The sequence below is a fragment of the Botrytis deweyae genome (assembly GCF_014898535.1).
Source record: "Botrytis deweyae strain B1 chromosome Unknown BDEW_009, whole genome shotgun sequence".
Taxonomy (NCBI): Eukaryota; Fungi; Ascomycota; class Leotiomycetes; order Helotiales; family Sclerotiniaceae; genus Botrytis; species Botrytis deweyae.
In genome coordinates, this window is record NW_024066216.1 from 1406341 (window position 1) to 1422053 (window position 15713).

The 15713-nt window shown below is 40.1% G+C and overlaps 2 protein-coding genes across 2 annotated transcripts; both read right to left on the bottom strand.

The window, feature by feature from the left end:
- Window positions 1–709: 709 nt before the first annotated feature.
- On the bottom strand, window positions 710–3859 carry EAE98_005046 (uncharacterized protein; the record flags this gene model as incomplete). The annotated part of the gene is made up of 1 exon (XM_038952667.1): window positions 710–3859. One exon carries the CDS (start codon window positions 3857–3859, stop codon window positions 710–712), a length of 3150 nt encoding a protein of 1049 aa, XP_038811317.1.
- A 1561-nt stretch (window positions 3860–5420) lies between these two features.
- On the bottom strand, window positions 5421–8461 carry EAE98_005047 (uncharacterized protein; the record flags this gene model as incomplete). Its single annotated transcript, XM_038952668.1, has 4 exons — window positions 5421–6587; window positions 6639–7234; window positions 7298–8176; window positions 8266–8461. The coding sequence occupies 4 exons, from the start codon at window positions 8459–8461 to the stop codon at window positions 5421–5423; spliced, it is 2838 nt and encodes a 945-aa protein (XP_038811318.1).
- Between the last annotated feature and the right edge of the window lie 7252 nt (window positions 8462–15713).

Consider the following 15713-nt stretch of genomic DNA (forward strand, 5'->3'; position numbering starts at 1 on the left):
AACACATCCAATCAGAATAGACATCTCGACTCAGTCTGCAGCACCTCGACTCTTTGGGTAGTGAGCCAGCTCCACAATGTGAAGATAGATGCAGTAAACGAATCAGAGATTCTCTTTGACGAAGCAATCTAAAGAGCTGCAGAAGTCTAATACCTAGGCACATGCTAGGTAAGCTGCGCTGCTTACCGAGAGAAATACGGTACGTGAAAGATATCTTAAGCGCAGCTCCGCCTTTCCATAGAAGACAAAAGAGATCGCATTTAGGTATTATCCACTAAGGCGCGGCGGGTATAAACTCGCTATGAATCAATTCCCATTTTATTTAACCTTACCTAGGTAATCTCTCTTCACTTCATCGTATTTACTACCAAGACAGCCAACCAGTAACAAGCTCTTTTTTCCAACTCCTCTTATCCATTCTACAAGTCATTCCTACCTACTCCATTGAATCCCCTCCATCAAATCACTAATCTTATAATTCATCAAGCCCAATCATTTGATTCTCATTCTCATTCTCATTAACGTACACTCATTCATTTAAAAATACCAATCATACCATCCATCGTATCGTACCCTTCAAAAACACGTATACTTCTCTCTCGTCCAAATAACGCCTGCCTGTGAATTTCCCCCCCTTCCCCTTCTTCCTCCTCTCACTCACTCCGTAAGGAATATCAAATTCTCTCATCCCCCTTCCCACCACCCAAACTTAGATAACAAACCTCTTACTTCCCTCCACCAATCCATCCATCAATTTAACAACACTTGTCCAATCAGGACTAAATCTCCTCGCTTCATCCAACGCAGGAATAACTCCTCTCTTATTAGCATCACTCCACAAACAAACTACTCTTCCCGTTCTACCCTCCTCACCCGGTTTCATATCTTCTCCTACCGCCCATTCGACATCCACCTTCCATTCTTTATTCCAATCCCGACTCCACAATTTAATTTGATCACTTCCACTATCCGGTACATCATCCCATCTCTCTTCCGTTTTCGCTCCACCATGAACTTTGAATTCCGAGAATGGATCATCAAATCTCAAAATACAAGCGCGAGTTTCAAGACCCGAGATATGGAATGTAGCTTTATTCTCGTTTGGAACTCTGGTAACATTATACGTGAGCCAATCCGCATATCCCTTCTCAGGCGGAATACCATCCACAACATTATCAACCACTTTAGGAGCAATGCCATCGTAAGAGCAAAATGAGAGACCAGAACGAATTCGAGGATTTTCTTCACAGTTGATAGTTTGACCTGCTGCGCTTGGGATATAAGCGATGATTTCGCGAATAAATTCTTCAATTCCAACGAGCGTAACTTTATTGATACCAGTATCAAGGTCGACGGTTTGTTGGAAATAAGCTTTGTATCGATTGTTAGGCGAAAAGGGGAAGGCGACAAGATTGTAGATGAGAGTCCCGATGAAGACCAGGAAGAAGAATGTTGGCATGTGATGTGTGAGTCGATGAATGAAGGGTGTTACTGGAAGTAATAATAGAATGGAGAATACAGCAACAACAAGGTATGGTAAAAGAAGTGGACTACCATCAGTTCCCGTTTGATGTAGAGCAGCTACTAAGAATAGACCAACTTGTCCAACAATAATTAATATGAATGGACCAACAAGGAGATATTGAACCAGCCAGGTCCAGATAGGTAATTTGGCAGACCATTCCTGTTCACCTCCATAGGGATGTTTCTTATGACCCTTTTTATCGTGATGATCAGTTGGCCCATCATAAGATTCTGGCACGACTTGTCGATATCGATTAGCAAAAGTAGTGCTAACTGAAGAGCTATGAGTAGGTGCTCCACCGCCAATAAGCGGAGTTGTCTCATGAGGAATTGCCATTCCGTTCACATTATCTTCTGAGTCTTCTTCGTGTCCCACTCCATTGTCAGCATTAGCTCCATCAGCCCCATTGGCCCCATCAGTACCCATCACGGCTTGATGATGAGAATCTTGATTGCCGTCATGGTCGTGTTGAGCATTCTCAACGTATGTAGATTTCTTAGGCAACGCAAATTGTTCAGCAATGGCGATCAAAGTAGCAAGGAAAATTGCAGCTTCGTAGAACACGAACAAATAACCACCGCTTATTTTGAAGCGATCTTCATATACTGTAGCAGCCACAAGAATAATCCAACCAAGCACGAATAACCACATAAAGGCATAACCTCTTTGAAGTGCGGAAGGTCTAACGAAATTGCAACCAGCCATGATGAACCAGAATATCGAGAAGAATAAACTCGCAGACATACTCCATACAGAGTAGGGAGAAGAGTAGACAATCATAGGGTTGATCTTGTTAATCAGCGATGCGCAACCAAAGGTAATGGTACTAGTAATAATCAGAGTGATAGGGTAGCGAAAGGCACCACGCCATCCACCAAGAGAAATAGGTTCGTCTTCAGGATTCTTAGCCTTGATAGATCCAGCAAAGAAGTAGAATTTATCTTGTCGATTAAGAAGATATGAAACGGCGAAGAGCATCAACGGGGCTGTAATGAGTAAAGTAAGTGACCAGGCAAAGAGAGTTCTGAGCTTGAACACTGCAAAAACAGTGCCAAATATATCGAACCAAACGCCGTCAGAGCCTTTTCCATTGCTGACTTTTCCGATTTTATCGTCACCACGTGGTCCCAAAAATGTATTACTAGTATCCTTGGTAAGAGATCGAGTAGTAGCAACAGATGCCGATAACATGTGCCATAATGAATCTATCGATGTATGTTTAGCATCATCTTGATCGGTATGGTATTGAGATCTTGGTTGCCAAAAAGCCACGTCCAATCCACGATAGCCCTCTGCTCGGAAAACAACATAATCGGTTTCACTTCTCACATATCCCAACGAAAATCCGTCCGAACTAACAACTGTCCCAAAAGGATGTTTGGCGTGTGCATAAGCTCGAGTGACCTCGGAATCTGTACTCCGGAACAAGGTAGCTCTACCACCCGCCCCAGCACCTTCTAAATTCAAGAAAGTATGAACAAATTTTGCCATTGGATGTGACAAAAATGCTTTCGCACCATATAAGCCATCCTCTTCACCATTATTAAACAGGGCAACGAAGCCTTTCTGTGGTCTATTTTCCGGCGTCGTGAAATAGCGGATCAATTGAAGTGCTGTCACAACTCCTACTCCATCGTCTGTAGCTCCAAAGCCCGTCGAGACACTATCGAAATGGGCATTGACCATAACACCGCCTTTGCCATGAACCTTTCCTTTGGAGTTAACGGATCCAGTCTTCCACCACTCTCCCTCTTCATCATCACTACCTCGGATATAGCATATGATATTATTTCCTTCAAAGTATGTGCTTATCCCAAGCTTCCGTCCTTTGACCCCAATACTGGTGAGAGCATTGCTAGAATAATTTGAACGTAAATCATTGAATACAGTAACCGCCGGCGATTCTTTACGTGTTCGCAGATCCCCATGGTAATATCCTGCAGGATCGTCAATGGCGTTACTAGGACTCGATACCGACTCGGGAGCTTCTGCGACAAAATCGGACTGGATTTGAGTTTCAGAGATCGTGGCGCTGTCGGTTTCGATGGTATACTGAATCTGATTATGATTAAGTATCTCATCGATCCTCTTCAATAACCAGTTTCGCACATCGTCATTCTTGCGACTATTGAAAGGATGATAGCCATCACTCAAGCTTTGAAGATCGAGCCATGCTTCCGTAAGATTTAAGCCATTGTAAAGAGTAGGGTCATCGGGAGCTGAAGGTACAGTCTCTTGAATGATGAGGAGAGGTATGAAAACACCGAGATAAATTATGACGGTTACCAATGTAACCGCCATGGGAACAAACGCAGATGGGTTATAGCATTTCATGGTGAGTCGCACAGAGAAGAATGATAAGTTACAAGTAAGGTTATTGTTTTCGTTGGTATTAAGAATTAATTAAAACCAGTCAAAAAGCCATCTTAGGGTATCGCAATGAGAGATTGAATTGTAGGTACTAGGTATGTACGTCTAACAAGACTTTGCAATTTGATGTACAATGTAATATAGAGAAGTCGTGAAGAGTGGGAATGATAGAATGTTGGAATGATGGAAATGATGAAATGATGAAATGATGGGAATTGATAGAATTGATTCGTTCCAAGCTTAAAGCTTTGGCTATCTAGGTAGGTAGGTACTAGCTATGTATGGGTATGGTAGGCGCGGGGTGTAACGGACCGGCGTATCACACTGATGGTATGAGCCTAGCACGCCTAGGTAGGTACTCTTACTAACAATTTTATACGAAGATCGATAAACAGATACATCACCACATCAATGCACCTTTTGCAATCCTCGTATAGCAACTCTCAAAAGTATAGATATTGTTATATATGTATAACTCTAATAATAAATCTATTAGGTATTTTATAGCTTTTCAAAATAATCCTCACTATAGATTCTAGAATGATGAGAAGAAGAGGATCTAGTAATCATTCATTGCCCTTGATATTACAAACATCTCCAGTACAACTTATGGAAACTTTGATTGAATGATTCTTTGCTTGTTTATTTTGCTCGCGCTTTAATACAAAGCAAAGCATTAAAATGTGTTGGATTGAAAATTTAATCTACTTTCCTTCATTCTTCCATTTTCTTCTCCTCACTCCCTATCATCCCCCTCTCACTTCATAATAATATACTCGACATGACTTTCACGCGGGCAACTACAATCCTCTCCTTCGCCATGAATCCATATAGAATTCATCCTGATCCATATCTACCCCGTCAAAAAAAAAAAATACCCCAAGCCTAGCTCCAAACCATACTTAAAATTCCCATCCCCAGATGTATTACCATCCATCCCATCCTATATCCCCCCCTGGCCTAGAAGCCCAAAAGTCTAACCTGCCTACCAACTTGGATATAAAACGTTGTTTCCTCTCCTCTCCCATCTCCCCTTCCTTCCAATTTCCCCCAATAGCAATCAGCATCCATTCATGCAAATATGCATCCAGCAAGCACCAAACCAACCATACATTAACATAAAAAAAAGTCGAACGCCATCCACACCTTTCAAATCGATCTGGAGGATTTGAAACCCATCCATCTTCCATCCCCATGCCAGAAGAAGAAGAAGAAGGAGAAAAAAAAAGGAAAGAAAAGTTGAAACGCCAATCCCGTCTTTGTTTTGAATAAACCCATAAACACAGAGGTATTTTGATCCTCGTTTACCCTTGGAGGTGGCAAGATTCGAAAGAAATACCTCAAAAACAAATGACCACATCGTGTACAATGTACAGAAACAAATAAAATAATCATACAAACAAGAACCTGAACAAAACATCCCCGATTGCCGTACCAAAATCTTAATCTCATCTCAAAACATTATCGTCAGTGAATTCGTCGAGTTGTGTATTTCATTCTCGTGTTACTCCTTTTTTACTTCGCTTCAACCCGCCGTCCCGTCAGACTCCTGCTTATCCGGCATCCCGGCTGGCATTGGCGGATTACCATTTTTCCTCTTCCAGAAATGTAATCCGTTCATTCTGAACCGGCTGGGTTTCTTTTTCAAGTTTCTCCCCGTCTCCGCTAAGACTTTAAGATCCGAACTCGCTTCGGGCAAACTCGATCCATCGTTTGTAGAATGATTTGATTTATCATAGCCCGCGGAAGAATGACTCGAACTATTAATTAGTGGGGATGCATGAGTAGGTGTGACAGCTCTATCATTATTCGAATCTTCGCTCGCAAAGCTCGTCGCTTGAGTACTAGGTGAAAAGGGGCTTTTGTTGTTCGTGGTTGCACCTGCAGACCATTCTCCAGCAGAACCTGAGTTGCTACCCTCAGTTGTAGTTTCACTAATTCTTTGGTTTGGCGGGATGAATTCTTTGGGTGTGGGTGGATCTACCACTACCACGTCCGTAGAAAGGGATGGCTGAACGAGCACGCCATTGATTTGTCGATCTCCATTTGCAAAGATTTCTACGTCTTGGCCAGGGTGATCGAGAAGTCCTGGTGCACTTGCGGTTGCGTAACTCAGTTGAAGGTAACTGGGTTTTGATGATCTTCGATCAGGCAAGGTCGCTGACTGGGGAAGTTCGATTGTTCCCTGTTTCGTACCTTTAGGCGATTCATCATTTGAATATTGTCGAAATGGGCCTTTGTTAAGCATTGCTTGGACACGGATGTTTGAGGGTTCGCCTGATCTCGAGGTGACATCTTGGCTAGCAGATTCATCCTGAGATGGCTGGGCAATACTCATCGTACGGGGAGAGCGCATGCCTGAGTGCATACTATCAGGAAGTCCCAAGAAACCATCTTCTTGTCTCATTCTCTCTTGTTCCAAAGCTATCCTGCTTTCCCAGGCAGCTTTATTTCGCTCCAATTCCTCGACACAAAATGCCATACCGGGCATGACATCAGTCACACCACCAAATAATGGTATGGCAAACATATTCATAAAACCTATTTGAGATTTGCCAAGTTCAATGACTTCTCGAACAGGAGCCGCATACAAAGCCGTTGGTATACCCAAATCTTGTTCCATAGATGCTTGACGAGCGAACTCATCAGTCAATATTTCGGTCCACCGAGTTGCGGTATCAAATTTTCGCGCCTGCATTCGTGTCAATGATTGAGTTTCTTTGGTAGTGTCCATCTAACATACCACGTTGCTTATGTCTGCACATTTGATTAGGAGAGAGCAGGCGAGTGTTCGTTGATCTTCGATCGTTCGACCGTTCCAACCGTCCGTGACACCACCATTTTCATGGAGCTTTTCCTGAAGATAGCCAAGCTTCTTCATGTAATCGAAATGCAAACCCATATCTGTTGCCAAGATTGTGCTTATCATGAGGTGTCGCATATCACGCTCCTCGAAAGCCGCGAGCCAATGACGACGCAATATTTGGGAGTAAGCTGCGCAATGGAATGATTCAAGGACGGATCGATCATTATAAAGTTGAGCAAGTGGTGCATTTAGATGTACAAGAAATGCATTGTTGACACCAGGGTGACCTACATCGTGGCCAATGGCAGTAATCATCAAGGTAAGAGCATCAAATGGCCTAATGAGTTCGGCAATTGGCGACGATTTTTGACTCGTCGTTCCATCTGGGCTGGGTGGATATTCAGGAAGATTACCTAACCGAACGAGAAAGTGAAAGATGGCTTGAAGAACATCGACGACATGACGGAAATTATGATATGGTACAAAACTATTGTATGCTTCTCGGCTGGTGATGAGAAATGCGGTCAGGTTTTCTGCAACGGATGTCAGCATGGCCGGGGCCGGTCATCACCCGAATCACTTGTTCTGGAACGCACCTGTAGATATCCGCCACTTCTCCAATTCTGGTACGGAGAGTGCATGCTGGAACATTAGTGATGATGCGTAAAGAAGTTCATCGTCCTCAAAATCATGAGCCGAAAAGTGCCAAGAACTAATGGCCTGGGCTATCAATTCTCTCCGATCTAATGAAACCGTCACTCTCCATTGGCCATATTCTTCTACTTCTTCACTATTAAGCGTGCAAATTCCTTCCATCAATCTAGATACCATTTCTTCTCTTAAATATGCATAAGGTTTTTGATCCTCAACACCAACCCACGAGCGCTTCCTCCCCCTCTTCTTTTCCAACAATACCCTCTGATCCTTGGATGCATCTTTGTGCGCGCGATATGCATGTACTGCCAAACTGGGTAATCGTTCTAGCAAAAGAGGACTGGTTATGACATCCAGCGCTCCGATGTCTAAAAGTTTCATGGTCCGTCTCTGGTCTAATGGAATGTAGATGCCGGTCGATTTGCGATTTTGTTTGCCCATGTCATATCCGGTTGCAGGAGCGGGTTCCGACCTCGAACTCATACGATTTTTTGCCGAGCCTATCGAAAGACTTTGCTCCGACGAGGAGACCACGGCGACCGGGACAACGAGCTTCGAGAAGCGGTGTTGTTGAATTTCGGATGCGACCCATTGTAATAATTGTATTCCATATACCTCCCCAAAATCATCATCCAGCATCCCGTCATTCTGCTGCCTGGAACTGGGCGACGGCGTCCGGACATCCCTCGCAGGTCGCTCATTCACTTGATCATCGTGCGGAATCTCGATCAACACGAGGGTCGGTATTAAATCCACAGTCGATTCGCGATTCAGGTCGGAAACTTTCGACATGCAGGACTTGCCCGAGGTACACACGTGAACTATATTTTGTCAATTCCATCCATCATCAATTGTAGTCCAACCCCCAGACCAATTGAAGCACCCCCCGTCTCAATTAAATGGCACCTACCTTCGGTGAAAGAAGTCAATAAAATGTTCACATTGTTATCCACCGGATTGATCGCTCGTGGTGTCGTCGCGCCATCCGTGGTCGGGGCCGAATTTTCCAAGGTCGAGACATTGGACACCACATCCTCTCTTCGCACCAATTTGTCCTCGAGAGCTCTGCGATCCACGTAGACAATGTTGCATGCGGCGTAGTCCATTACTGCCACTATCTTTCGCACACCACAACACCGAATCTATATACCCGCTCACCACCAATATCCGCGGGCTTTTGGACCAATATTAAATGGGAATATAGGCAGGAAAAAGCAAAGGAAGAAAAAAAGTTCAATTAATTGAGCTCGACAGCCCAATTACCGTGTCGCACGGGGGCAAGCTGGCTCGAGCGCCGCGCCTTTTGCTTTTGGATCGACCGAGTCTCGTTTTGAAAATCAATCCCTTGTTTTTTTTTCCCCCTTCTGTTCAATGTCTTTGTTTCGGATGTCGGTTTCTCTGACGAAAAGTCGATGACGGTATTTTTTCTTCGCGCGACGGACGATTTTGGTATGAAGGGACCGAGGGAATTTGGAAATTGGTACGAAAGAAAATGCAACCGAATCTCGTAAAAGGAATAAAGTAGATTGGAAGTGTTTCGCAATGACAGGGAAGCCCTGTAGGTGTAATAGAGAATCGAAGTAGTTCTGGACTCTGTAGTGTAACGGAAGTGGAAATTCGATTAATTGGAGTTCAGATGGATGGTGATGAATGTGGAATAAGTTTCGAAGAGTGGATATAGTTGATATAGTTGAAAAGAGGGGCTTTTGGTTGAATTTGAATTTGATTTTGAATTTGATTTTGAATTTGAATTTGATTTTGGTTTTGGATTTGATTTTGATTTTGATTTTGATTTTGATTTTGATTTTGATTTTAATCCTAATCCTAATCCTAATCCTAATCCTGATTCTGGTATTGGTATTGGTATTGGTATTGGTATTGGTATTGATATTGATATTGGTACTGATATTGAGTCTCGTTCGTGGTTCCGCGTCTTTCCAAGACAGAAGCAGCAGTACATGTATCTTGTGAGGATTGGGTTATGGTGTAGTGTAGTGTACTGTGGTATTATACAGATAATAGGCAAGGTATTGGTTGAGAAGTTGATATCAACTTCTCAACCCTCCTTCTCACAAATTTCTTGCAAATAAAAAAACAGTGGTCAATTCGATTCGTTCGAGTACATACGAATACTCGTTACGGTGATTGTGTGTGTATAATGTGTGTGTATGTGTGTGGGAGAACAATGTCGTAAGGGAGAGAGGGGAGAGAAGGGAAATGGGAAATCAAAAGAAGGACATTATTTTGATGGTATTTCGTGGTCGCAATGGAGATGGAGATGGAGAATGTAGAATGTAGAATGTGATATACGCTATACGCTATACAACAATCGAAGAAGAAAAGGAGATCTCCAGCTGATATTGACAAAAAGTTATCAAGAATTGAAAGGTGTGGTGTGTGTGTGTGTGTGTCTTTTGGGGAGGGGAGGGGAAGGGAAGCTCTTCAGGGACCGTCCTTGGGGATTTGATTCGAGTTCGAGTCCAGTTAGTGTTGTGGTGGTTGTTTGTCGCCGGTGTATTGCTTCATTGATGATTTATTTGTACTTTTGTTTCGGTCGTTCGGTCGTTTGTCTATATGAAAGAAAAGACTGGTTACATTCACCTGTGTGATATGCCAAGTAAGTAGATATATAATATGAGCAAGAATGTGGAAGGGAGATGGATCCGTTGAAAGACGAGGGAGGGAGGAGAGAGAGAAGGTCGAAGGTCGAATGTCGAATGTCGAATGTCGAATGTCGAATGTCGAAGGTCCAAGGTCCAAGGTCACAGGTCACAGGTAGAAAATGGAATGAATACCCTGTTTTGGGGTGAGAAAGAAATGGAACATCCCCCCGAAAAAAGGGAAGGGGGAAGAGAGAGAGAGATTTAGGATGTTAAATTGAGAAGTTGAAAGAGAGTTTGAATTTAGCTATCGGGGAGAATGAAGAATGCTGATTGGATCCAGATTGGATTTTGCTTAATGAGGATAAGATCTAGAAGGATGGATGGAAGGTATGGAAGGTATGGAAGGTATGGAAGTTATGGAAGGTATGGAAGGTATGGAAGTTTTGGAAGGAATTGAAGAAGAAATCAATCAGGAGGGAGCAGGTAAGAGAAAGAATGGGACCAGCCATAAGCCAGCCGTGGACCATGAACCATGAACCATGAACCATCAGCCATGAGCCATCAGCCATAGGTTACCTGGTAATAGAGGTAAGCCATACCTACCTAGGTATGTGACTATCCCGAGGAAATGGAGAATGGAGAATGAATCATAAATACCTATGAACAATGAACAATGAACAATGAACAAGAGAAGGGAATACCCTATCTGGTCAATTACTAAGAATCTGCAATCACATGGATGTACTTGATAGCTTCCATCGTAATTCGTAAAGACCTTTACCAGAAGTGGATCGATTGATTGGTTCAATTTAAATGATTGGATGAGAAATGATGGATTCCTTTTTCCGACTTGGAGGTCGAGATGGAATGTAATGGATGTGATTGGGTGAAGGGGAAAGGCGTCAAATTGGGTTAAATTTGAAATGCTATATGAGGTATGAGATGAAGTGTGATGAGGTATATCTAGTGAGTAGGTATGTAGTATGTAGTATGTAAATGTAGGTATGTATGATTGAATGTATTCAAGGAGGTAGGCTCGTAGGTAGGGACTAGATATCAGATATGAGATAATAAAGACTAGAGAGTCGAGACTAGATACTAGATACTAGAGACTAAAGACTAGATACTAGATACTAAATAGATATATAAAATACAATCAAGTAATATATATATTACACTCTATTGTAGAGTCTACATATAAAAATCCTATCATCTCACTACCTCTTAAGAATATAAAATAAAAGCAACAAATATTAAATCAAAAAGCAATCAACCCCAAAAGTTTACAAAAAGCTTCGATGCAAAGAATACCTTCCTGTACCTGTACCGGTACCCATCGAACGAAAAAGCAAGGAAGGAATAATAGAACATTTCCTATATATATGTAGATGCTCTCCGCTCTCCGTCCTCATACCCAATAGGTAGCTAAAGAATACTCTTTCTCCACAGACATACATATCTACCTACATACTACCTACATACATCCCACCCACCACCACTCATGACATCTACCTCGTTAACGGTAGGTAAGTAACCAACCAGCGGTAGATACTAGATACCGACACCCTATCACAGATTCACCACACTCCTCCAATCCCATCCATTCATCCATTCGCAGGCAAGTCGAAGCGAGAAAAGAACACCAAGACCAACCATTCAGACCATTCCGACCATTCAAACCATCCAGACCATTCCGACCATTCACATTCACATTCACATTCAAACATAAACAAAACAAAGACCTCGATCAACTCTCAAAAATCACGCCTTCTCAGAAAAAGAAGCCCACCACCTGCCTCCCGAAATGTTCTAGAAAAAAGATCTTCCATCTCCATCATATGGGTACTGTACCTAGGTATATAATATATATGGGGAAGGAAGGAAAGTTCAACAAACTCCTCATTTTGAGTTTCCGTTTGATCATCCGCATCCATCCATCATTTTGGGGTCACATTGATTTTCCTTGTGCAAAATGTAGTGTGCGAGAGAGTAGATAGAGTAGAGTAGAGTAGAGTATGATTGGTTGATTGTTTCCTGCTCCAGGTTATCAACTCCGAGATCGACATCAGGATTGATGAATGCGTGTTTGAGTACCGGTACTTATTATGTAGGTAGCTCGAGGGTAGGTGTTGTTGTTCTTGTTACTACTGTATTAATAATTAAGAATCAACAGAGGAAAGTACGAGTAAGTAAAGTTTAATAATTACAAAGTACTACAGTATTCGTAAGGTGACGAGAGTTAAAAGATCCCAATCACAGAACTATACTATTTGTTTTTGACTTCATCTTCACTAATTCCCTTAATACATTTGTATTTATACTCCGCGAGAATGCACTTTCGAGGTTATGCTTCTTCATAGATGATCGTGATCTCGGATTGTAGATTAAGATCAAGATCAAGCATACTCGAGTATCCATTCATATGTGCTAGGTACCTATCCAGACGAAGAATGCTTGATAACCATCTACGAGTACTAAAGTATCCATGATATTATCATACCCATCCTACGATATCACCAACGATAACATTCAAATCTCCCGTTACTATCTCTCAACACAACATCACACTCTCCTTTCACCACTCACTCCAATATACCCACCCACTCATCTATACCTATTACCTATCTAACCTTATCTCTATTCTGTATATATCTCACACAGCAAATCCCCATGATCCAAATCAACATACATAGATAGGTAGTCAAGATAGGCTTTACCTCTAAGGTTAGTTTCCTATACTCTATACCTTTTCCTCTCCTCTCCTCCTCTTCAAGACATAATATTCACGCAAGCCCCAACTCTAATATGAATCCAAATCTAAGACAAGATAAGACAAGATAAGACAAGACAAGACAAGATAAGAAGATGAACTCTCTTCTGTAAAATGAAATGAATATATAAATATGCATCTGAAAATGAGCTAGTTATGATTAAGAAATATGTATATCTATAAAGTACATCTAGATAGATATTTATCCTCAACTAGATGATTAATCATTTACTTCTTTATATTTTTATTTTTACTTATTATATTCCCTTTTCATTTTTTCTTTCTTTCTTTCTTTCCCTTATTATATATAATGAATTATCTAAAACTTTCTTTCAATATTAGTTCTTAAAATTCAACTCTATATTTTATCTAATCTCATCTCATCTCATTTTATCTGATCTATATACTTTCTAAATAATATTATCTAGATTTTTTAATAAATAGTATATATAAATACCTATATAAAGTATATATATATATATATATATAATAATATATAAATATATATAAGTATATACCTATATCTATATAGTAAAACAAGTCTCCTCAAAACTCTCTCTCTCTCTCTACTCATTCCCTTAAAAAGTATCTCCTCAATTCTACATCTTTATATATATATCTATATACTTATATATACCCTCATCTATATATACTCAGAAGAAATATACTAACCAACCCCTCTTCCCTCTTCCCTATCCCCTCTCCCCTCTCCCCTCTCCTCTCCCAAATCATCTAATCAATCTATCCCTCCTCTTATAATACATTTCAGCATCTATATTCGTATTCTTATCCTATTAGTCTTTATATTTACTAGGTATATATTTATATACAGCTTACATTGTATATCCCATCTTAATTACAATATCTTTATAGTAATCTTATCTTTCTATATATAGTTAAGAGTACTAGGGGATGCTGAGGGGTGCTTGGATTGTATTTTAGGTGATTTATAGTATTATATAGTATAATATAATATAATATGATATAGTATATATTATATTATATATTATATAGATAATAGATATAATAGGATATATAATAAGAAATATAAATAGATAAATAGATAAATAGATAGATATAAATTACTATACTATTAATAAAATTGAATAGAAAGAATAAGTATATAAAGTTATAGTAATATAATATAGATATTTATCTACTAATAGTTTAATAGATACTAGTAGTATATTACTAGTAATATATGTATATACGTACCTAGGCATATATATATATCTAGTGAAAAGAAGTATATATAGTATATATATAAATATACTCTATATCTATTTCAGAATTGCTATTATTTATATATTTATTAAGTATTCTAAGCGATATTAATAGTAAGGCTCTACTCTTCTACTTTTCGATCTATATTACTATGTGTGAAATATATATTATATATGAGTATAACCTTTCTAGGAGTTTTACTAAATAAATAAGAATATTGTTTTTTATCTTTCTAATGTTTTCACCCCATCTCATCTCATCACATCCCGTCTCATCGGATTTCAACTTCAACTTCAATCTTACACCTAGGGTTACATAAAAAAGTACTCTTTCAATATAATGAATTACCAATAAGAGGAGACATAAGATAAGATATCAAAAGACCACCAGCCGCCAGTGCGGGATTTTTCTAGTATACTTATTTTCTGGGATATGTATAGAGAATGCGTTGTATTTCGTCCTCATTTGCGCGGTCGGAAATGCTTAAGATGTGTATGGTGTATAAAGTGTATGGGAAGATACTTTTGTGCGAGTGGGTGAGAGTAGGTGGGAATCCAGCGTATTGGTAATAGTAAATTTACTCTTGTCTGCTCTGATACAGATTTTTTAATTCGATATCTCTGATGCGATGGGGGTATGGGATATGATGTGAGATGAGATGAGGTGATTTTATCTATCTGATCGAAATGGAGCTGAAGAGCTGTCTAGATATATAGAAAGATTTAAGTATATGAAGTGGTGAATTTTCGAGAAATGAAATGTGTGAGTTGTTGGGTGAATGCGCTTGCTTGCGTGTTTGTTGATTTGTTTTGTGGTTTTATGGTTTTGTGTGTTTATGTGTTTATTGATGGAGAATATGAATTGGGATGAAATGAAATAAGATGGGATAGGTTAGGATGAATATGTTGTAGTAATATAGATAAACAGGTATCAAGTGTATCGGATAATAAATACATGCAAAAATCGAGACTATCAAAATAGGATAGATTTCTTTATTGTAAGTAGATGAACGGACAGATATAATTTCTCACTCTCTTCCTCACTGCATGAATGAATGATGAGAGTTCAAGAATGAAGCGACGAAGAGCAGATACTTGAGTGGAGCAAGAAGAGAGGGTGCTTCATAATGTAATTATGATGTCTATAGTAGCCTATATACTGTTCTTCATACACTGAGATGTTTTTGTAGACTGTTGTTGTTGAGTCTGATGAGGTGAGATATACTTGAATCTGACTCTTACTCCTGAAATGCTTGCTGCAGAATGATTACAGAGATGTTATTGATTCTAGAATCCTACATGGAATAGATAAATCTCAATCAGAACACGGAATAAATTCTCAGGAAAGAAAAATGAGAAGATATCTGCTGTCAGTCTTGTCCGTGGATGAACCCTCCCAGCTACTTACTAGGTCGGTTTGGAATTGGCCAAAGCATTACTTTTATTTTCTCGTCCAGGTCAATTATTTCTGGCTGAAATTGTCATTCTTTTATCTTTCGCAATGAGTAATATTCACCACACATCTCATACATCCATACACCACCATTCATACCAGATTAGACTATCCATGCTTCATTAGGTACTAGATACTCTCTAATAAACCCACATACCATAAGTAACATAGCACTTATCCATCCATCCTTTTGGGTCGACCTACTTCCATAAATCGCCCATTGCATTGCACTCTACACAGTTGCAGAATCAGACTGGAAGTTTGAGAACCACAACCAACCTTGGAATACCCTTACATTAGAGAGTGCAA